This window comes from Mastomys coucha, unplaced genomic scaffold, assembly GCF_008632895.1.
Source record: "Mastomys coucha isolate ucsf_1 unplaced genomic scaffold, UCSF_Mcou_1 pScaffold9, whole genome shotgun sequence".
NCBI lineage: Eukaryota > Metazoa > Chordata > Mammalia > Rodentia > Muridae > Mastomys > Mastomys coucha.
In genome coordinates, this window is record NW_022196915.1 from 12,656,754 (window position 1) to 12,679,730 (window position 22,977).

General features: G+C 49.9%; 2 protein-coding genes across 2 annotated transcripts in view; one reads left to right on the forward strand and one right to left on the reverse strand.

The window, feature by feature from the left end:
* The window catches only part of Anxa11 (annexin A11), a 46,943-nt gene extending 31,927 nt beyond the window's left edge, over nt 1-15,016 (forward strand). The window contains exons 4-15 of the mRNA XM_031361688.1: nt 809-1,195; nt 2,798-2,885; nt 3,103-3,197; nt 3,648-3,761; nt 5,577-5,667; nt 6,022-6,101; nt 6,270-6,326; nt 7,850-7,943; nt 11,257-11,352; nt 12,273-12,331; nt 12,508-12,630; nt 14,246-15,016. Coding sequence (XP_031217548.1) covers nt 809-1,195; nt 2,798-2,885; nt 3,103-3,197; nt 3,648-3,761; nt 5,577-5,667; nt 6,022-6,101; nt 6,270-6,326; nt 7,850-7,943; nt 11,257-11,352; nt 12,273-12,331; nt 12,508-12,630; nt 14,246-14,305 — 1,344 coding nt within the window. The 3' untranslated portion in view covers nt 14,306-15,016. The remainder of the gene's footprint in view (nt 1-808; nt 1,196-2,797; nt 2,886-3,102; nt 3,198-3,647; nt 3,762-5,576; nt 5,668-6,021; nt 6,102-6,269; nt 6,327-7,849; nt 7,944-11,256; nt 11,353-12,272; nt 12,332-12,507; nt 12,631-14,245) is intronic.
* A 1,904-nt stretch (nt 15,017-16,920) lies between these two features.
* Plac9 (placenta associated 9) overlaps nt 16,921-22,977 on the reverse strand; it is a 13,412-nt gene continuing 7,355 nt past the window's right edge. The window contains exons 2-4 of the mRNA XM_031362440.1: nt 19,613-19,710; nt 17,578-17,701; nt 16,921-17,044 (exon numbers count right to left, since the gene is read on the reverse strand). Of these exons, the coding sequence (XP_031218300.1) occupies nt 17,034-17,044; nt 17,578-17,701; nt 19,613-19,710 (233 nt within the window). The 3' untranslated portion in view covers nt 16,921-17,033. The remainder of the gene's footprint in view (nt 17,045-17,577; nt 17,702-19,612; nt 19,711-22,977) is intronic.

Here is a 22,977-nt window from a genome sequence, read left to right on the forward strand (position 1 = left end):
GGAGGGGAGGAGGAGGAGGGTGGAGGGAGAGGGAGGAGGAAGGGGAAGAGGAGCGGGGAGGAGGAGACCTCAAACAAAGATCTGACATGGTAGGAAAATGTACTGTGCAAATTTCTAGGCAAGGCCAGTCCTTAAGGTGCCCATGGGCCTGCTGACCTTGGAGACAGTGAGGAGGCCTTGGTGGTTGAAAAGAGGAAGTGAGGGATAGGTAGGGTGAGGGATGAAGATGTTGGGACTCATATCTCATCGGGCATAAGAGGCTGAGGTGAGGATTCAGGCTTTTGTTCGGGGCATAGGCAAACCCAGCCCAGCCTTACCTACCTCACCTTGACTGTTAGCAGACTGTTAGCAGACAGGGCCACTTCATGCCTGCAAAAAGAACCCCTGTACTTTCGCCTTTGAGTGGTTAGCTCTCCCTAGTCAGCGGGTCTTGGTCAGAAGAAGTAGCCCCCTCTTTCAGGTTTCCGTGCTTCTCGCAGAAGGGACAGATAGAGGTTCTGGTTCCCATGCAGAGCCCATGTCAGAGCCCAGCTGCCCTGCTCACACTGAGCGAGTGTACCGCCATCTGTGGCCCGATCGTTCTCCTTGTCCCATAGTGGGGTGGGGGCAATGCTGAGCCCATCTTGTGGTGCCCTCATCCGGTGCTAGATAGACATAGTGCTGGGGGGAGGGGGTGAAGGGTAGTGGTGGTTCTGAGGAGGCTCCTTACCTAGAGCCATTGCAGAACTCCATGAGGTAAAGGTAGACAGACAGAGTGCTGGTCTTTGTGGGTCGATGTGTCTCAGGCCCTGCTTTGTGTACTTGGCAGGCAGCCAACATGTCTGGGACATTTGGAGGAGCCAACGTGCCAAATCTGTATCCTGGGGCTCCTGGGGGTGGCTATCCTCCAGTGCCCCCTGGTGGCTTTGGGCAGCCACCTCCTGCCCAGCAGCCTGTCCCTCCTTATGGAATGTATCCACCCCCAGGAGGAAACCCACCTCCTGGGATGCCCTCATATCCAGCATACCCAGGGGCCCCTGTGCCAGGCCAGCCTATGCCACCCCCTGGACAGCAGCCCCCAGGGGCTTATCCTGGACAGCCTCCAATGACCTATCCTGGGCAGTCACCAATGCCACCCCCTGGGCAGCAGCCAGTGCCAAGTTACCCAGGATACTCAGGATCCAGTACCATCACCCCTGCTGTTCCTCCAGCCCAGGTAAGTGCTTGTCCAAACTACGTTCGATGACAGGTCTGTCGCCTAGCCAGCAGGGCCTTGGGGATTGAAGGAACAGAAGACTCAGGCCTCCAGCTACAACATACAAAAAAAGCTCTGAATTCTCCTGTGTGCCCACCCTAGGGCACACTCCTTAAGGTGTGGAAGCACAGGCAGCCCTGGTGGTTGCTCTTCACATGAGATTACTCCTGAGGCCTCCAGCCTTGGGGACTCACACCCAGTAGGTCCCTTACGTGCTTACCTAGAAAAATGTGAAGGATCCTCAGAGTCCTCTCTGGGTAGCTCCTCCAGGGTTTATTTTGGCTCATTCTGGAGATGAGTTCATGTTTGCCATGCCTAGAATTCATTGTCATGGTTACACAGCCAAACCAGCCAAGCACAGGGCTAGTGGTATGTGCTGGCTGCCTATTTTTAGACTATGTAAAGGGTCCATCACCTCTTTGCTTTAGTTCCGCTCCTCCATTGCCCACTCTTCCCCACCCTGAGCAGCTGTCCACTGTTGCCCCCTTCTCTTCTCTGAGCACACCCCTTATTGCCTTGATAACCAGCATGCACTAGCCACTAGAAAGGCCACTCACAGCCGGGCGGTGGTGGCGCATGCCTTTAATCCCAGCACTTGGGAGGCAGAGGCAGGCCGATTTCTGAGTTTGAGGCCAGCCTGCTCTACAGAGTGAGTTCCAGGATAGCCAGGGCTACACAGAGAAACCCTGTCTCGAAAAACAAAAACAAAAACAAAAAAAAAAACCAAACAAACAAAAAAAGAAAGGCCACTCGCTAGGCTACAGTAATCCTGTTTGTAAACACCTGAGGGGAGCATGCCTTAAGAAGGAGGAAGATTGGGCTGGAGAGATGGCTTAGCAGGTAAGGGCACTGACTGTTCTTCCGAAGGTCCTGAGTTCAAATCCCAGCAACCACATGGTGGCTCACAACCACCCATAATGAGATCTGTGCATTTGAAGATAGCTAGAGTGTACTTATTTATAATAATAAGTAAATCTTTGAGCCAGAGCAGTCAGGGACTGAGCCAGCAGGGTCTACTGGAGCAAGCTGGGCTGACCAGAGCGAGCAGAGGTCTTAAAAGTCAATTCCCAACAACCAGATGAAGGCTCACAACTCTCTGTACAGCTACAGTGTGTACTCTTATACATAAAAGAAATAAATAAATCTTAAAAAAAAAAAAAAGGAGGAGGAAGATTGATTAAGGCTCATGGTTTCCATCAATGGCTTCTTGGCCTTGTGACTGTGGGCCTGTGGTGAGGGAACACTTGGTGAACCAAAGCTGTCTACTGCATAGCAGACAGGAAGCAAATAATGAGAGAGGCGCAGGCCCCAATATTTCCCTTCAAGGACCTGTTTCTCCTCTAGACCTAATATCCTTCCAGCCACTACTTCCTAAACACCACCATGAGTGTTGACACATGAGCCTTGGGGGCTATTTGTGTCTAGTGCTTTTGATATCCAGCTCCTTTAGGTCCCTCAATGCTTAGAGAAGGGGGTGTTTGGGGGATAGGAGGAGGTAGAAGAGTCTTACACCTTGGGGCAGCATGGGTGGGTCATCTTACCTGTGGCTATTTGTCTGAGAAGTTTGGAAACCGAGGCACCATCACTGATGCTTCTGGATTTGACCCCTTACGAGATGCTGAGGTCCTGCGGAAGGCTATGAAGGGCTTTGGTAAGAGACCAGACTGACTCCAATCCCACCCTTGCCCCTAGTTTCCTGTGCAGGTCACTGTGTAGGAGGGGCAGGCAAGCCTGGGCCCCCGGGAGATGGAGGAGGACCTGTGTTAGATGCCCAGGGGAATGGATGGGAGGCCCTAGGCTGGGAGAGTCCATGGCCACAGAGCATCCTCATAACCCGTAGTGTGTGCCTACTCTTTCTTCTTTCCTAGGAACGGATGAACAAGCCATCATCGACTGCCTAGGGAGCCGGTCCAACAAGCAGCGGCAGCAGATCCTCCTGTCCTTCAAGACGGCCTATGGCAAGGTGAGGTGCAGAGAGGGAAGGCAGGAAGACCAATGAGGCCTGGTTCTCCCCCAGCAAGTTCCAGGGACTGCACTAGCATAACTACAGGCCCACTGACTCTGCTTTTTCATAGACTGGGGTCTCGTAAGGCCGAATCTCCAGGATGGACAATGAGCTTAGTTAGGGTTGATTCTCCAAGACAAGCCTGTAGATACATCACTTTTTCCCTACCCGGCCTCACTTTCCCCTCCTCTGCTTCTGGGGCATCCTGGGAGGTTTAGTTGATGTACGTGCTTTGGAGGAAAAGTCTTCCGGGGACTTTTTGAGCCTCCAGTACATGAATACTGACTATGTTAGTGCTCTACCTCAGGCTCCTTCCCGTGGCTGGTCTTGATCCCGTCAGCTCCATCATCTCCAGCGCTCTTCATCTGTGGATTTTCAAAGCAAGCTTTCATTTGTTTATCCAATCAGGATTTGATCAAAGACCTAAAATCAGAACTGTCGGGAAACTTTGAGAAGACTATCCTGGCCCTGATGAAGACTCCTGTCCTGTTTGATGTCTACGAGATAAAGGAAGCTATCAAGGTGTGTCCCTGTGCTTGTGTGATCCTGCCTGCACCTGTGTGTAAAGCCCTACAGCCCTGGCGGAAGAGGGCTGGGTGATGTGTTACCCACTTACCAGTTGCTACCTAGCCTGACTTCAGTGAGCTCCTGGCTACAGCCATGAGCGTTAGAAGGAGCAACTGGTAGTTTTTCCAAGATGCAAGCAACATGCCATTTCCTCACAGGAAATACTTATGTCTCCATCTCAAGAAACGACCAGATAGGTTTGTGGAGGACATTGGTGATAACGAGAAGGGGTCCCAGGCTCTTCTAGGACTCTTATTAGCAAATAACAGCAACATGTCTGAGGAGCCCAAGGAGCAGAGGCAGGGACCCAGGTGAGGGTGGGAAGAGGTGGGGCAGAAAAGGCTTACCAGTTCCTGAGCTTCCTGAGCACCCACCTCACTCCTGTCTGCCATGTCTGTCCCCACTTCTGTGTACACCCCAGGCATCCAGCTCCAGAAAAACTGAATTCCACGCAAGGCCAAATCCCGAAGCTTAGCTTGGGCTTGCTCTCTTCCTAGGTCTAGTTTGATTTTGACCATGAAGCAAGTCCTATCTGGGCTCTATAGCCATGTGGCTGTGTGTGTCCTATGAGTAGAGGGTCCCTCTTTAGTTAGGTACCCCAAAAGAACCACTCACTCAGAGGCATGCTGGGCACAGATTCTACCTCCGCTGGAAGCTGAGAGGTTTGTTTTGTTCGTGGTCTGGAAGGGAAAGGAGACTGGCTGAAACCCAGCTGCCTATTAGAGTCTAGAGGGTGGTAAAGGGGGACAGGATGGCAATGGTCTGGGCCCCGAAGTGGTTAGTACCCATCTCCAGCAGGAGAAGTCAGTGGAATTCTCAGACACACAGGCAGGGGGCTAGCTGGTATGAATAGCTGTTGTGTATAAGAATATCCATGAGTGGAGACAGTGAGTGTTCTTTCAGGGCACGCAGGTAGTTTCAGGTAAGGTGCTGACATGCACATCCTTTGTAAGTCCCAATAAGCTGCTGGTAGCATGCGGGCGGTGGAAAGCATAAAAACACTATGTCGGCTAGACATTCTTTACAAATTAGCCCATTTAGTCCCATTTAGGACTCCTTAGGGGCCGGAGCGAGCGGGGCCAGAGCAAGCAGAAGTCCTGAATTTAATTCCCAGCAACCACATGATGGCTTACAACCTACCACTCACAGCTACGGTGTACTCAAATACATAAAGTGATACACATACGTTTCCTTTATAGCCAAGAAACTTGGCACAAAAAGTTAAGTACCTTGCCTGAGGTCACACAGTAAGCTGCAGAGCCAAGATTCAGCCTGATATAAAAAAAAAGCCAGGCCTCTGACCCTACTTTATGCCTTGTGCTATCCCGGCACAGCCATTCCGTTCCTCTCTCCTGGCTTCTTTTCTTAGATATATCCAGACAGTTCACCCGGGACTCTAGCCTTTTTACATCCGTTATGATCATGGCTTTGGACTTTCCCCATGTCTTTGTTATCTCACTTAGAACTTGAACTTGGAAGAAACAGATGTTGATCTGCCCCTCAGCCTGACCCAGCACGGCATGGCCATTGGACAGTCACTGCACACACACACACACACACACACCTTTCAGTTTCCTGGTCCATGGTGACCCTCATGTGATACCTACTCTTTATCCTTGTCTTCATCTCATGGTCTGGCGCTAGGAGGGGAGCTGGCTTTTGAGACATGAGTTGTGTGTGTGTGTGTTCGGGGGGGGGGGGGGGGGGGGGCTGTTGCTGAGCAGCACTTGCTGTCCCAGCATGAGATGTGTCCTTTTTCTGTTGCCGTAGGGGGCTGGTACTGATGAGGCCTGCCTGATTGAGATCTTCGCTTCCCGAAGTAACGAACACATCCGGGAGCTGAACAGGGCCTACAAAACAGGTCTGAAGCTCCCCAGCCACACCCTCTTGTCCTTGTCCTTCTTGTCCTCTATTTCCTGTCACGCCCAACTCCCTGGGCTCTGACTCAAGACCCAGCCCTGCCTGCTGTTGACACACAGGGCAGGTGCTTACGGTTGGAAGGGGCTGAGAAAATTTTGAGTGGATTTGGGCCAGGTCTGACCTCACAGGACAGGTCACCCTGGAGTCACAGCTTGCATGAGCCTGGAAAGTTACATAGGTCACCTGTCACCTCCGGCCTGAGCCCCTTGGACCTTATGTCAATGCCCCCTACTAACTATGCCCTTAGAGGTAATAGACCTACCTGTAGGATAGACCCTGGTGTCTGTCTTTTCAGAGTTCAAAAAGACTCTGGAGGAGGCCATAAGAAGTGACACATCAGGACACTTCCAGCGGCTCCTCATCTCTCTCTCTCAGGTATCTTCCTCACCCCAGGACATTAGAGAGAAGGGGGGGTGTAAGATGGGGTATGGAGGAGTCGGGGGTGAGAGGGACTGGAGATCAAAGCACACTGACAAATGAGTGAGGAGGGGGAGGGTATGGTCTTCCAAAGAGTGGCTTGGCCTTACGCCCTCTTCCTTTCAGGGGAACCGTGATGAGAGCACAAATGTGGACATGACCCTTGTCCAGAGAGATGTCCAGGTGAGTCTGGTGGCTGGCGAGGTACCAGTGTGGGCTAGCTGAACCACTGTGGGGGTCACACTTTCTGCTTTGTGTCTAAGTGCCCGGAAGTTCCAGGTGCTGTGGGTTTCTGAGGTGCTCAGGGACTTAACATTGAGCAGGGCTCCCAGTTTTCTGTGTTTCTCACCTGTGAGAGGGACATCAGGGTAATAAATGCTGCAGCTGTTAAAGATCACGAGGACGTGGGACTTCATGTGTCCTGGTGCTTTCCTACGTAGGTACTGTTAGGTGTGCGAAGGTACCTGTCTCTCCAACTTCTGATCTTGTGGGCCTAGAAATGAGCTGTCCTTGGCCTGCAGCCTGACAGTTCTGCCCTTGTCACCTTATGAACTGGAGACAGAGGGAGGAAATCCAGGCATCTGAATCCTTAGCTTTCTAAGTTTGTATTGCCTGATGGCTAGTTGAGAACTTCTTAGTGAGATGGCTGGACCTCTCCAGGCCTTCCAGGAAAAAGCTGACTTGGGCTCTGCTTCCTCCTCCCTTTCTGACCTGCTCAACCTCACCTTGGCCTAAGGAATCTCAACCTGAGAGTGTCCTAGGTATTGGTGCCCTTAATTTCCATGATTGTCTGAGGCATCTTAGAGGTCTGGGGCAAGGTCACAGATTGGCAGATATCTGGGGCTCAAACCCTCATAGGTTTTGTTTTAACAAGCTATTATGCTGTTCAGCAAGCATAATGATGTACATATGGAGGAAGGATGTACTGATGAGGCCCCACATCTGGGGATTTTTTTTTTCAAGATTTATTTTTACTTTATATATATATGAGTGTTTTGTCTTCGTGCCTCTGTGTGTGTATGTGTGTGTGCCTGGTGCCCATGGGAGTCAAAAGAGGGTGTTGGATTCACTGCTGAGTCATCGCTTCATCCCCATAACTGATTGAGTGCCATAGTTATTGTCCCTCCCACGTGCTTCTTACAGAGGGAAGCTGCTTTCCATGATTAGGAAATTTCACATAGAAATCTGGCAGCTGACTTCAGTCTGGCAATTGAAATATGGGTCTGTCAGCTGAGTTCCTCTGTCCCGCTGAGAAGTACTGCCCCTAAGAAGTGGGCCAGGATTTCTCTTAGCTTTCCTTATTCATCCTTCTCTCTCAATTACACATCCATGTGTCCCCTTGGGTTTCAAGGTCAAGAAATCAAGTCAGATTCTAATCCTTATAATTTTTATATGAGAAGATTGAGGCTCGGGAGCCAGACCCCTGCCCAGCATCCCCACCGCAAGCCAGGACCCGAGTCCAGGCTTCTCTTTCCTCCTCTGTGGTGCTGGATGCTGGCTAAATTCTTTGTGCTGTAAACGGACAGATGAGGGGATTGCTGGAGGTCTGGGTCTGCAGTGATCGGGACCGACAAGGTTCAGCAAACTGGTGTTCCCACTGCCAGGGCCCTGCTCCTCCCGTGGGCTTTACAGATTGCTGCCTAGATGATCTGAGCCTGGGACCTGGATGATGCTTCCTGGACACATGTATCTTCCTTCTCATCCAGGAGCTGTATGCAGCTGGGGAGAACCGCCTGGGCACAGATGAGTCCAAGTTCAACGCCATCCTGTGCTCCCGGAGCCGGGCCCACCTGGTGGCAGGTAAAAAAAACCCTGGGTCAGTTAGATGAGAGCAGACAGGACATTGTGTTGAGAAAAAGCCTGCAGAGTATTTGGCTGATGTCCTCTGGATGGACCTTCACTTCCTCAAGAGCCCCCTGGTGGTGTCAGTGGGGAGCAATGGTCCAGCAGGCAAAAACACAGTCAGCCTCTGATCTCTACATTACATGGCGTGAACCCAGTAACAACAAGTAAAACAAGAAGAAAAGAGAAAACATTCCAGCAGTGCTGGGGAGCATTTGCGCAACTTATTTGAATACAGGAAAATGGGTTTCTGTCCATCAGGTTGTAGAGAGGTGTGGTCTCCTTCACAGGGTTCAGCTTCATGTCAGGAGACAGCTCCGCAGTACCATCTGGAGCTGGTGGTGAATATGTGGAATGGGTAGAAGATGATGGAATTGGTTTGGGGGAGGTGCTGGCGCAGTCGTGTGGTATAAGGCTGTGAAAACCCTGAAAGGATAGGTGCAAAGGCCCTGCTGGCTATGGCCAAGACATACCTGGAGCAGATAGAATTGCAGCATCAAGAGGTGGAGTCAGAGGTGGTGGACAGCTCTGCTGACAGTGTAGGGGTAGATGTTCATCCTGAGAGAAGTCAGAAGACACAGAAAGGCCCTCAGAAGTGTCTATCTCCTTCCTTCAGCTTGCAGAGCAACGTGCAGCCCAGATTCCCCCAGAGGGTGAATTCTCCCCGGTGTGGTGCAGGGAGAGTGAAGGATCCGCAGGCAGTAGTTGAGTTGATTAGGTGCAAAGCCGTGCAGTGACCTAGGGGGGGTTGGTAGAAGCCTGGGTGGGGAGTTGAGGAAAAGGGACCAGAATCTAGCCTGTTTGCTGAGAAGCTGGGCATGGTGTGTTGGAGCCCAGATATCAGGAGAGGTTTGGAGCTTAGAAGTTGGGAGCTGCGGGGGATCAGGTGTCTGAGGCCTTGGGACTGTGAGAGGTCTTCTTTGGAGGACCAGAGAGAGAGCAGAAGTTTGAAGGTGGGGTCCTGAGCTGTTGAAGCCAGTTAGCTGGGAGGGCCTGGAGAAAGGGAAGCCATGGCCACCTGTGTCTGAAGGCCCCTGTGGGCAGACGGTGAGGGATCAGAACAGAGTGTAGACAGCTTGGAAAGGCTGTGGGCACTGCAGGAGCTATGCGAGGAGTGAGGCGAGGATCATGGCAATGCTGCTTCTGGCCCAGGACTCAGGCACTCTGGAGGGACTGGCCTGAGGCTGACTTGGCTGAGAGCCCTGTCCCTAGGGCATGCTTTCACCCTCTTAACTGCTGTGACAGAATGTGCATGAACATGTACTTGCCAGTGTGTATTTAGATTTTACTGGTTGAGAATTTCACATATGCACATAATGTGTTTTGATCTAGTTGACCCCCCCATCCCCTCCCCATACTTTCCACTTTTCCCCCAACTATATGTGTGCTCTTTATGTGGTGGCTTTGCTTGTTTGCTTTTTGAAACAGGGTCCTACTAGGTAACTTTGGCTGGGCTGTATGTAACTGGCTGTGTAGAACAGGCTAGCCTCAAACTCAGTGATCTGCCTGCCTCTGCTTCCTGAGGGCTGAGATTAAAGACATGCGCCACCCTTTCCAGCTGTTATGTTCTCATTCTCGTTCTCTCCCTCTCCCCCTCCGCTCCCCCTCTCCCTCTTCTATACCACTGAATCCACTTATTGTTACCATTATATACGCTGGTGCCAGCTACTGAAGCATGAATAGCTTTTCAGGGACCACATTCTTAAAGAAAACCAACTCTAGCATCCATCCATCACTTGCTAATGCCTCCTCCGATAGGGTTGGGGCTTCATGAGTCCCTGTCTGTCCTCTCTGTCTGTGCTAGGCTTTTTGACTTGATCTTGTGATGGTCTTGTGCATCCAGGCACAGCCACCGTGAGTTCATTTGTACACTAGCCCCGTCATGCCTGGTAAATATTTGCTGCAGTTCTCCACCGTGTTGGCTCTTCTGCCTTCTCTCTGGCAGTGATCCCGGAGCCTGGGGAGGAGGGGTGTGCTACAGATTTCCCCATGAGAGCCAAATGCTCCAGTCTCATATTCAACACAGGCTGAACACTTGTGATACGGATTTATCTTCATTTGTTTTAATGAGTATAATGTGACCATTGGGTTTCAGGGCATTATTACATGGGAAGAAAATATCAGATAAGCAGAAACCACAGCTCTGGTATGAAGAGGACACAAATCTGGAAATGGTTGGTTGAAACTTGAGGCAGGAGTGGTAGGAGAAATTGATGCTGATGTTAGCACTAGACTCAGGCTCCTGGGGTCGCTAGCATGGCTCCTTTCCATAGGAGCCAACAGCTTGTGTGTGGCACTCGGCAGCTCCTGGGTTTATAATTAAAGGCTTTCAGCACCACGGAACAACATGGGTTGTGTCTGAGTAGGATAGAGCCACGTGGTTCACAGAAGGGAAGAGCAAGGTGAGCCTGCTGCGTGAAATCAGAGGGGCCAGGGCTGGGAATGTGGAGATTTGAGGAGGACACTGGAGTGTGGGCTGAGATTGGTCAGCAGACTGACCGCTCTGATACAGAGATCATCTGACTGCAGGCTGTGCAGGGCAGAATGGAAAAGAGGTGGGATTCTTCAGGGTGTGTCTCCTCTCACAGGCTGGTCTTGAGCAACAGGAATGTGTTTTCTTAAGAGTTTTAGACACTCATAAGCTTGCCAGGATTAGTTTCTTGTGAGGCCTCTCCTCCTCTCTGTGGATGAGCCTCCTGTTTCCTGTGTCCTCGTATGGTCTCTTCCTAGATAGAGGTTCCTCAGTTTTATGATGAGATGCTATCCAACAAACCCATTTGAAGATGTTGTAATGACACAAATCTGTAGTCCTGGGTACATGAGAGGCTGAGAACCATGGAAGCCAGAGGGTTGTAAGATGTGACTCCATTATATGCAAAGAAATCCAAAGATGCATTCATTATGCCTAATGTTGTGAAGGTATGGTTCAGCCCAGCATGACTTACAGAGACTCAACACTGACATGCAGTTGAGCTTTGTTGATATAAAGTGCTGAATACTTAGTGAGGCTTGGAAAGAGCTGTGTTTCTGTGTGAAAAGCAAGATAAAAGACTCTACAGCAACCCACTGCAGGCCAAGATTTGTCAGTTTGCCCATGAGTCCTGACCTCCTGTTTGTAGATGCCACTGGTTAGCTCATTGGCTCAGAGCCCACCATCACGACATTATTTTTAATATATATATTCAAGCTTGCTGAGGGTCGGGATTACCACATTTGAAATTTGAGAGAACACAATTAAGGCTATGACATGCCCCTTCTATTTTCTTGCTAGTTTTCAACGAGTATCAGAGGATGATGGGCCGAGACATTGAGAAGAGCATCTGCCGGGAGATGTCTGGGGACCTGGAGCAGGGCATGCTGGCTGTGGGTAGGCATCTGGCTGGGGCTTGCCTTACCTGCCTGCCCACCCACTGGGCAGTATGGGTTACAAGCTGGGTGCTCAGTGTCCTGCGGTTGAAGGTGCAGTAGTTGAGAGAAGCACAGGGTCTGAGCTTGCTAATATAGACCATCTGGCTGGTGGGCTCCATGGCTCTTGTGTGTCTGCAGTGCAGCTCAGCAGAAAGGAGCTGGGATCTGGGCACTAGCGGGAGCCCATCCAGCTGCTCTCCTAGAGGAAGGTGACTCACATCCTGCCAAGTTTTCTCTAAAAATACATCCCTGTAGGCAGTTGTCAGCTGGCTGTGATGGAAACACATGGAAGGCTTTTTACTTGCAACAGCAAAACAGGCCCATTCTAGAGAGTGCTGGCTGAGCGTCCGGCATAGGGAGTGCCTCTTACAGTAATGTGGCCTCTACAGCAAGTCTCAGCAGCTCTAGGAACCTCCTCCTAATATGGAGCTGGGTTGTTGATCTACGCCCCCACCACCTCCCTTTATACTTGCTGAGGGACATCAGTTTGCCCATTTCTTTTAGTTTTGGGGGAATTTTTCTGGCTAGAATAGGAAATAAATAGGTCCTCATTTCCTGGCATGGCCTGAGAATAACACCACATCCCCTTGGCCACCCTTTCTCCATGAGGGTTTTTCTGTTTGACCCCTCATGCTTAGGGATCCATGGAGTTGGTGCCTCTTCACACCCCCAGGCTATGCACAGCCCCAGTGTTTTTTGCTCAGGGATGGTTGGGCTGGTGGTCCTACTGTGTGTGGAGCTGCATTCATGGGATCACAGTCAGCAGGAAAAGAAGGAGATGGCTGGTGACAGATTTGATGTCCAGGCTTCCTAGGAGGACACTTAGGTAGTGTGTGCCCTCCTGTGCCTTGCAGACCTTATGCTGTGTTTCTCTTGCAGTGAAATGCCTCAAGAACACCCCTGCCTTCTTTGCTGAAAGGCTCAACAAGGCTATGAGGGTATGTAGTTCTTGTATGCAGGGGAGTGGGGAGGGTTGGGGTGGGAGTGGGGTGGTAGTTCAGGACATCTTAAAGCCTCCTGGGTCTGAGGGGTCCACCGTGGGCTGAGTGTAGAAGGTATAGGAGGGTTGGAGCCGGTGGGAAGCCCTGTGCACATACTCTGGATGACTCTTTAGGGAGCAGGAACAAAGGACCGAACCCTGATTCGCATCATGGTGTCTCGCAGCGAGCTTGACCTGCTGGATATCCGAGCGGAGTATAAGCGGATGTACGGCAAGTCACTGTATCACGATATCACGGTAAGGGATAGGGGCCAATAGGCCTTCTCTTTATCTCAACACCCCCAGGCCCTTCCGTCTCCTTCCCCTCTCTAGAACAGCTTCTTCACCTACTCGACTCCAAACTGATCACAAGATCCTGATGACAGGGCAGGTCTTGACCCTGTGACCCCGTGTTCCTACCCTCCAGGATCCCAGTGCTTAGTAACTTAACAGGAATGTCTGCCAATGGTATAAAGAAGTCTCGGGCCTTCTACCCGTATCAAGTCCCTAACGATCAGAGTCCCCGTCACTCTGGAGATGTGATCCATCAAGGCTCATGTCCCCAGAGTCTGTGGTGCTCGGCTCTTGCTTCCTGAGTTCTAGCTCTTCCCACATTCACTTTAGAGTGAGGACCACAGCTAGCTCAACCCGGGAGTCTGATCCTGATTTTTCTGCTTGGTAACTTCATGACCCTTGAGTAGTGTTCGCAAACCTCCCAAGCACAGGTACAGCATCCCTGAGGGTAACGGGAGTCCCTCCACCGGTGTGGTGGCAGTCTACACAAACACTGGAGGAGGCACCGTGTGCCAGAGCTGGGCCGGCAGAAGTTGACATTGAGTCACCAGCAAGCACTGCAAGGCCTGACTTCAGACTTGCTGGGCTTGTCTTTGAAGAGACTTCCCATTCCTGTGCTATGAAAGTGGCGCTGTGTGTAGCAGAGAATCTGTCTTTACTGTCCGAGTCTGGCCTGCGTCGCTAGTATTCTGTGACAGCTACAGAAGCCACAGACCTTGTCTTTAGAAAGCTTCAAAAAGCTTAGGGTGACAGAAAAATCATCTGAAATTAGCTAAGCCTGAGCAATCGTCCCGGAGAAAGCACAGTGGCATCAAACAGATTGATCTGTAGAAAAGCAGAGCAATGGTGTCCTCCATGGGTGGCCACAAATGTGACACTTTCAAGGAAGAATTCACCGCGTTACAGTAGAACCCAGTGTAACTGCTCTAGGCAAAGAGCAGAGATGATCAGCCCTGGGCAGGGGCCTTATACTGTGTGTGTGTGTGTGTGTGTGTGTGTGTGTGTGTGTATGCATGCCCGTATGCATACATACGCCTGTGGAGGCCAGCGTCAACATCGAGTATCATTCCTCAGAAGCTATCCATGTTGATTTTTAAGAGCCTGGCTTCGGGGCTGGTGAGATGGCTCAGTGGTTAAGAGCACTGACTGCTCTTCTGAAGGTCCTGGGTTCAAATCCCAGCAACCACATGGTGGCTCACAACCATCCATAACAAGATCTGATGCCCTCTTCTGGAGTGTCTGAAGACAGCTACAGTGTACTTACATGTAATAAATAAATCTTTAAAAAAAAAGAAAGAAAGAAAGAAAAGAAAAGAAACCGGGCAGTGGTGGCACATACCTTTAAAAAAAAAAAAGAGCCTGGCTTCACCTTCCTAGTGCTGGATTACAAACATGCCATCCTGCCTGGCTTTTGGCTTTCGTTTTACATAGAATCTGGAAGCTGCTGGACAGCACTTGTACAGGGGAGGTCTGCAGTGCATGCTCTGAGTGGGGACTCTTGCCTCTGACAGGCCTGCCTCCCCACAAGGACACTTGGGGCCTTGCCCCCCTTAACCCTTGCTCTTCTTTGTGCAACCAGGGAGACACTTCTGGGGACTATCGAAAGATTCTACTGAAGATCTGCGGTGGCAACGACTGAGCCGTGGCAGTGGCTCACCTGTGACCCCTGCTGGCATGGTGCAGGAGAAGTCCCAAAGAGCACACTTCAGTTTTCCCTATTTAATAACCCACAAGCACACACCCCCACCCACCCCAAGGCCATGGCCTTTTTCTCCTGGTCCCCCCTCATCCACGTATTGTGCCGAAAGGGCCCAGGTGGGCTGGGATTCTCAGGCAGCCGTCTCCCTGGCCCTCACAGCCTCCTGCCGTGCAGAATAGGTGTTCCTCTCCTGGTTCCTGCACTCATTCCTCCTTGCTTGTGCCTAAGGCCCTTAGCTTCGTGGTAGACATGCGATTTTATATTTGTATTTGAAAACGTTTTTTAAAACCGTCATTACCAGACAGATGCATGTAAGTATGCTTACTGTATCCATGTTTCTGGGGAGAGCGTTGGGTGAGTGAGGCTCCCCGTCCTTGCCTAGGATAAAAGGGAGGTCTTGTGAGGGTGTTGTGGTGTCTGGTTTGAATGTGTCATGAGTTTTGTTTTTGCCAAACTCACTCCTTTTTTAGAAAAAGGCCAGAAAATCATTTGTTCCATTTTTTTTTTTCCATGCAAAACCAGGCAAGAATTAAAGCCAGCCCCCTGCCAAGGACAGGGCTCCTGTAGTTTGGAATGTGCCTTAAACCTGAATGTCTGTAGCCAAAAGCTGTTTCCAAATAAAAGCCAGTTCTGGAACATTCTGGAAATGTCCTTCTGGTGCCAGCATGTTTTTCTTCTGCTTTATGACTCAGAGATCCCGGCCCTTTTAGCCAGTGGAAAATGGATATGCTGAACTAGAAACATCCCTCGCTGCTGTGGCAATGCCAAGCACAAGCTACCTGGCAGGGATCGTGTTTTAAGGATATACAAAAGATGCTCTCCAGATTCACATGGGGCTCAGGTAGTGCTGAGGCACAGGACCAGAGCCGGATGCTGAGTTGGTAGAGTTCCCTGAGTAAGGTCACCCAAGTTCTAGGAAAGGACAGAGGGGTGTTCCTGTGGTTTCTGGGGTGACCTCTCAGGGAGACTAGTGAGGAGGACGGGAGCAACCCAGGGAGATGTTCCAGCAGCGTGCCACCTTGGGGCTTCCCATCAGAAGGGCACTCTTGGCTGTCTGGCCCTTGGTGTCTGGAGAGGGGAACTGGCAGGGACAGGTCCTAGCATTCACTGTCACATCCAGGAGCATAAAGCTTGGCTACCTGGCTGGAGGTCTCCCATCACTTCTCCTGTGTGAGAAAGCTTAGGACAATGACATGCTAAGAGACAAAGCCTCTCTAGTCTCCTGGGCCCTGTCCAGAACCCCAGCTGAGCTGCAGGGGACCAGTCCTCACATCTCCCCACAATGGGAGGACAGAGGACACTCAGGAGTAATAAAGCAACTGTGAGCTGAACACTGCTGTTGTGGATTGCAGCTAGCAGCCATATTGTACAGATGGGAATGGTCCATTGATACAGTAGAGCATCCTTTTGCATACGTGAAGGAGTGACATGCTGTAACATGGGTGAACTTTGAGGACTTGTCGGTGAAAGCCTGATACAAAAGGACTCATAGTCCTATGCACAGAAGCTGCCCACCATAGGCAAATCTAGGAACACGCATTGTTGCTAGAGTGTTGGCAAAGGGAGAGGTGGAAGGGAAGTGACTCCTACAGCCCAGAGGTCTTTCTGGGGTATGAAAAAACGTCCTGGAATTAATGGTGATGACTCTTCAGACACACTAGAAGCCACAGAATTTGTGCAGTCTAAAATGGTAAGTTTCGCTGGGTATAGACCTTTATCCCAGTTTGGTCTACATGATGAGTCATTCCCCTGAGTGAATTTTATGTAACAAGAACTTTGTTTGCTGAAATATATATATTTCAGCATACATAACATATAACAATTGATATATAATTTTTCAAATGTAATATATGTTATATATTAGTATATATACATACACACACACACACATACACACACACACATATATATATAATTTTTTTAAAAAGAAGCTGGGGGAGGGAATAGAGGTTTTATTTTGGAGGGGAAACTAGGAAGGGGGATAACATTTGAGATGTAAATAAAAGCAGGGCAGTGGTGGTGCACGCCTTTAATCCCAGCACTTGGGAGGCAGAGGCAGGTGGATTTCTGAATTTGAGGCCAGCCTGGTCTACAGAGTGAGTTTCAGGACAGCCAAAACTATACAGAGAAACCCTGTCTCAAAAAAAAAAAAAAGTTGGAAGGAAGTATGTCTCTTTGGATTCACAACCAAGGAACAGGATTCTTAGTGCACACACAACTCCTTACCACCAGAAGGGCAGGGCAGGGCATCACATGAAAGCAGAGATTCTGATGGGGGTGAGTTGGATCTTGTGTTTCTGACAGTCTCCTGGGTGGCAGTGGCTGCTGTTTTGTGGCCTGGGCAGCAAGGCTGCATAATGGGCCTTCTGTGTGCAGTTACCACTCTAGGGCTCTGATCTCTCACATCCTGTGAGTCAGTTTCCAGGGTCTGTATGAATAAGAAAGTTGGAAGTCCAGGTGCACAGGTTACCCAGGTCTGAATGCTAGAACAGCATTGTGGGGTTCCGGGTGTAAGGAGATGCTGGAGCTGCAGCAACAGAGGTCATGGCTAGCAATGGGTCCAAATAGTAGCTTTTATTTCACACAAAGGTGGGGCAGGAAGGCAGGAAGACCTGGCTTGGTCCTCAGAGGGATGACTTCATCTGACGGGCTCCACCATCCCTGGTAGTTAGAAGCCATCTGGAAGAAAAGGGGGTGCCCTAAGTGAGCAGCAGAGGATATTGAAGGAGCCCCTTGCCCTTGCTGTTCCCAGCGACTGCCTCATTCCAGCTTTCTGCTCTCTTGGGACAGCAGGACTTAAGAAGCTGGGGTATGGGGCTGGAGAGATGGCTCAGCAGTTAAGAGCACTGCCGAAGGTCCTGAGTTCAAATCCCAGCAACCACATGGTGGCTCACAACCACCTGTAATGAGATCTGACGCCCTCTTCTAGAGTGTCTGAAGACAGCTACTGTGTACTTATATATACTAAATAAATAAATCTTTTTAAAAAAATCCTCAAAAAGAAACTGGAGGATGAACCTCATGAGCATCTGTCGGGTGCCAGGGCCCAGCTGCCAGGGGGTGGGGAGAATAGATGGAGGAGCCCAGAAGCCAGGATTCTTGAAGACTGAGGTGCTCTACCTGGGACTGCAAAACATCCCCTGTGCATTCTGCTACCAGGGACCCTAGGTGACAGGCGTAGCAGACATCCCTCTGCCATCTGAGCCACTCACCGTCTCCAAGCAAGTCAGGCCTGGGGCTGAAGGGCCCTGGGGGAAGGTTTGAAGCCAGTTCTTCCAGCAGGCCCAGCAGCCCTGTCACTTCTGCCTCCAGATGCTCCACTGTCTTCTCCACCGTCTGGAGTGGGAGGGTGGGGCAAAGTCAAGCACAGAAGATGGGCCAGCTTTAGCTTAGTGATGTCCTAAAGAAAGTCTACTGTGTCCCAAGTCCCAGTGTACAGTGGAGAGAGAACTGGGTGTTGTCCAATCCTGGCTCCCACCCAGTCTCAGCTCAGTTTCCCCAGGTGAGAACGTCAGAGGTTGCTTGCTCCCTTTGCCCTTCAAAGGATCCTCTTGTCTGGCAGTCAAAGGTGTCAGGCTTGGCACAGCGACTCCTAAGCACCTTTTTGTTTGGGAGTAGGCTATAAGAGTACCTATTCCTTTTGTTGCACCGCCCCCTTGTGGCACCTTTCATAAATGACAGATTTGTGATTTTTAAGTTTGTTCCTAGGGGTTGCTTACAGGGGTGTTTGTTGCTACAGATCCTGCTGGCAACCTAATAAAGCCTGCTGGCCTCGTGTCAGACTGTGTGTTCATGCCTCAAATAGAAAAATAAGGATATCAACTACATTGTAATAGCATTCAAATATTAAAGCTATATATTACTTTAGTGGTTGATGTCTATAAACACAAAATCTTGAGGCGGAGGATCACCACAAATTCCAGACCAGCTTGGGATACAGAGAAAGACTGTCTCAAAAATTATTATTATTCTCTTGGAGGTTGGGGGGGAGAAAGGCCAAAAGCCAATCTTAGGAGCTGTCCATTTGTGTGCGTGTCAGGGGTATGGGTCACACTTGCACCACTGGGAGTGTGTGGAGAGGTCAGAGAACAGTCTGCAGGAGTCAGGTCTCTCCACTATGAAAGTCCTGGGGGCTGGGCAGTGGTGGCGCACACCTTAATCCCAGCACGGGGAGGCTGAGGGAAGAGGATCTCTGAGTTTGAGGCCAGCCTGGTCTACAGATCAAATTTCAGATCAGCTGGGTACACAGAGAAACCTTGTCTAAGGGGAACAAAGAAATAAAGAGGCCAGGGCTGGAGAGATGGCTCAGTGGTTAAGAGCACTGACTGCTCTTCTGAAGGTCCTGAGTTCAAATCCCAGCAACCATATGGTGGCTCACAACCATCCGTGATAAGATCTGATGCCCTCTTCTGGTCTATCTGAAGACAGCTACAGTGTAATTACATATAATAATAAATAAATTTTAAAAAGAAAGAAAGAGAGAGGCCAACCTGGTCTACAGAGTGAGTGCCAGAACATCCCTGTCTCACAAAGCAAAACAGAAACAAAACAAAATGTTTCAGCAATGGAGATAAAACTTTGCCAAGAACAAATTATGGACCCTACGTTATGATTCATCCCAGACTTTGATGGTTGAATTCCCCCTCTTCCCTGATTCCTTAGTCAGGGTTTCTATTGCTGCAACTAAACACCATGAACAAAAAAAGCATGTTGGGGAAGAAAAGGATTATTCTGTTTACACTTCCACATTGCTGTTCATCACCAAAAGGAAGTCATGGCAGGGACCTGGAGGAGCTGATACAGAGGCCATGGAGGGATACTGCTTACTGGCTTGCTCCCCATGGCTTGACCATCAGCCCAAGGATGACACTACCCACAATGGGCTGGGCCCTTTCCCATTACTCACTAACTGAGAAAAGGTGCCTTATAGCTGGATCTCACGGAGGCGTTTTCTCAACTGAGTCTCCTTCCTCTCTGATGACCCCAGCTCATGTCAAGTTGATCACAAAACCAACCAGTACACACAACTAAGGAAAAATCTCAGGCTGAGTGCAAGCAACACCTCCTAGGAAGTAGGGTGTGTAAGACATTGCCCAACTGAGCATCCCAGTTAGAGCATGGAGTCCTGCACCTGGCAGCTGGGGAACAGGACTGGGCTGGGCTCTCTGATATCTGTACTCCACAAAGCTTCCCACCTGGCAGATGGCCACGAAGCTTCACAATCCCTTCCTCCCATGCCCTCCTTACCTCTTCCATAATGTCTAACCGTCTTTGGACAGCCATATGTCTGTCACAGCCGGGGATCCACGCTAGAGCTTCTCCAGAGGAACTGGGGGACTCGGCAGCTGTAGGAAAAGCAAGTCTTGTCACTGTGGAGCCAGTGCTTCCCTTGTGGTACTAGAGGGTTCTGCAAAACACCAGGTTTAGGAGCCACACGGCCATGCAGGGGCCGAAGATATGTGCCACCACCCTAACTACTCCCCTATCTCCAGACCTAGGAGGGCTCTCTCAAGGAGGCAGAGTCTAGGCTGTGTAGTGTCAAGACAGAGAAGGTTTTGGCTGCTTGCAAAGACATAGAGAGAAGCATGTCTCCCTGGGACAAACCATCCAGGGAGTTGGAATGCTTGCAGAGAAACAGGGTTGGGGATTCCACCAGGAAGGAGTCTCAGGATCAAAGAGCTTGGTCCACCGCTTTGATCCAGGGACCTGGAGAATGTGTAGGAATGCAAGTTTGGAGGGAGGCAGTGGCAGCGGTAATCTATGCTAGAAGTGATGAGCTAGACAGTAGTGGGCAGAATCCAGGGAGGACATCATGCTGCTGCTCACCATGTCCAAAGCCACACTGCTAGTGAGGGGATCAGAGCTTCAACCTACTATGCTAAATGTCCTTGGTGGTCCACTCGACTATATTTGGAATTATCTAAAACCCAAGGTGCTGGGCACACCTGTGAGGGTTATCTTAATTATTTGGATTAATTAATTGTTAATCCAGGTTTTAAAGTGGGAAGATCCGTCTTTAATACGAGCTCTACCTTCTGTTGGTAGACTGTATGAAGGACATGGAAGGCCAGGCAGTGGTGGCGCACGCCTTTAATCCCAGCGCTTGGGAGGCAGAGACAGTTGGACCTCTGAGTTCAAGGCCAGCCTGGTCTACAGAGAGAGTTCCCGAACACCCAGCACTACACAGCAAAACCCTGACTCAAAAAACAAACAAGGGCTGGAGAAGTGGCTCAGCAGTTAAGAACACTGACTGTTCTTCTGAAGATCCTGAGTTCAAATTCCAGCAACCACATGGTGGCTCATAACCATCTGTAATGGGATCTGATGCCTTCTTCTGGCGTGTCTGAAGACAGCTGCAGTGCACTTACATATAAATAAATAAATCTTTAAAAATCAAAAACAAGCCGGGCAGTGGTGGCACACGTCTTTAATCCCAGCACTTGGAAAGCAGAGGCAGGCAGATTTCTGAGTTTGAAGTCAGCCTGGTCTACAGAGTGAGTTCCAGGACAACCAAGGCTACACAGAGAAACCCTGTCTCGAAAAAAAAAAAAAACCAAAAACCTAAAACCAAAACAAAACAAAATAAGGACAAAAGAAGGCAGCTTGCTCTCTTCGCTTTCTTGCTCTTACTGACAGGTTCATTCCATCACCAGCATTAGAGCCTACTTCTTTGGGATTCCAGGATAACTGAAGATCAGCTGAAATATCCAGACTCGCTGGACTAAAAATCGACTGAGTTTTGGATCTTTTGTTGGTAGACATCCATGTTGGATTAGCTGGACCGCAGCCTGTAAGCATTCTAATAAATCCACTTTCTATGTGTCATAGATACGTGTTCCCTAGAGGGACAGAACTGATAACCTTCTCAACTCTTGACTCATGATTCTCCTCATTCACTGAGGCTATACCTGGCACCACCAACTCTGACATAGAAGTGTTACCGTCCTGGTTCTGAACTTGAGCCACAGTGGGTCCATCTGAGGCATTAGATGTGGCTGAACCCTTAGGAAATGCCTGTCCCTAGGGAGCGGGTGTTGTACTGGGAGTTGAAAAAAAGAGGGTTTTTCAGACTGTAGGGAGGGCAACAAGCCTGAAGCAGCAGGAAAAAGAGAGCCAGGAATATTCCTGCCCAGTGCTAGCCCGTCCCCCTGTGGGATGTGCATAGTGTTGCAGCATGGTGGGAAGGGAGGGCAAGGTCAGAAGCTGGAAACTCAGGTCCTGGGAAACTTCTTCAGGAAGCTTGGAAGAAAGGAAGAGAGGGAGGAAGGGAGGGAGGGAAGAAAAGAGGGAGGGAAGGAGAGAGGGAGGGAAGGAGGGAGGGAGGGAGGGAGAGAGAAAGGGAAGGAGATCAGCTCACCATGGCCAGAGAATTGTGTACTGTTGTCCTGGGTGTTTTCTTGGGCTTTGGAAAACATAGCCATGCTTATAGGGACAGGAAGGGAACAGAAGTAAAAGAATGTACTTCCTGCAGGACAGGAAGTTCTGGAATCCAGGATCAGGGGACTCAGAAGAGAGAGAAATTGTGGGGGCTGAGTCAGAGGCAATGCTCACTGCTACAGTCCAGGTCTTGAATGTCCTCTGAGGGCCCATGTTAGAGTAGGGCATGGGTGGATGGGGGAGGGGATCTGGGTCTATGAGGTGGTGGTGTGACTGTTGGGAGGTAGGGCCTAGAGGAAGGTTGTTAGGTTATTGGGGTGTGCCCTCTGAGAGCATCGTGGAACCCCGTTCTCTACTCCTTTTTTCCACTTCCTACCCAATAAGGTGAGTGGTTTTGCACTCATCATAATGTATGCTTTGCCTCAACAGCAGCTGCCACCCAAAAGCAGTGGGGCCAGTAAACCAAGGACTGAACTTTTTCATTCATGAGCCAAAATAAACCTTCTCTCTCTTTTCCATAGATAGGCTCAGGTATTTCCTTACAGTGATGACAAGCTGAGAGAACCTTCTGTGAAGAGCAATATGATTCCTCTTCACTGAACTTTAGAAACCCTGTTTAAAAGACAATAGCGCCGCTACTGATTTGAAGAAGGGAAGAGAATGTTATAGTGGTGTTGTGACTTAAACATGAAATGTCCCCCTAAACGCTTATGAGTTTGAATACTAGCCCAGCTCCATTTCCTCTTCTCCCCCCTCTGCTTCTGGACTGCCCATCACGTGCTATGATGGGCTGGCCTCATGCTCCTACACTCATGCCTTCTCCACTATGGCAGGCTGCAAGCCCTGGAATGGTGAGCCAGAATAAACCTTTCTCCCAGAGTTGTTTTGTTGGAGTGTTTTATCATAGCAACAGGAAAGCAACCAGGCTGAGTGGTATATTTGTAGAAATGGGTCTGTGGGGGATGCAATATTGGTGTACTTACTGCTGAAATGTTAGTCTTAGATTTACTTCAAAATCACCCGGGGCTGGTGAAGGGACAACTAGAAGCATAGATGAGCTGGGCAGTGGTGGCGCATGCCTTTTATCCCAGCACTTGTGAGGCAGAGGCAGGTGGATTTCTGAGTTCAAGGCCAGTCTGGTCTACAAAGTGAGTTCCAGGTCAGCCAGGGATATATAGAGAAACCCTGTCTCGAAAAAACAAAAAGAAGAAGAAGAAGAAGAAGAAGAAGAAGGA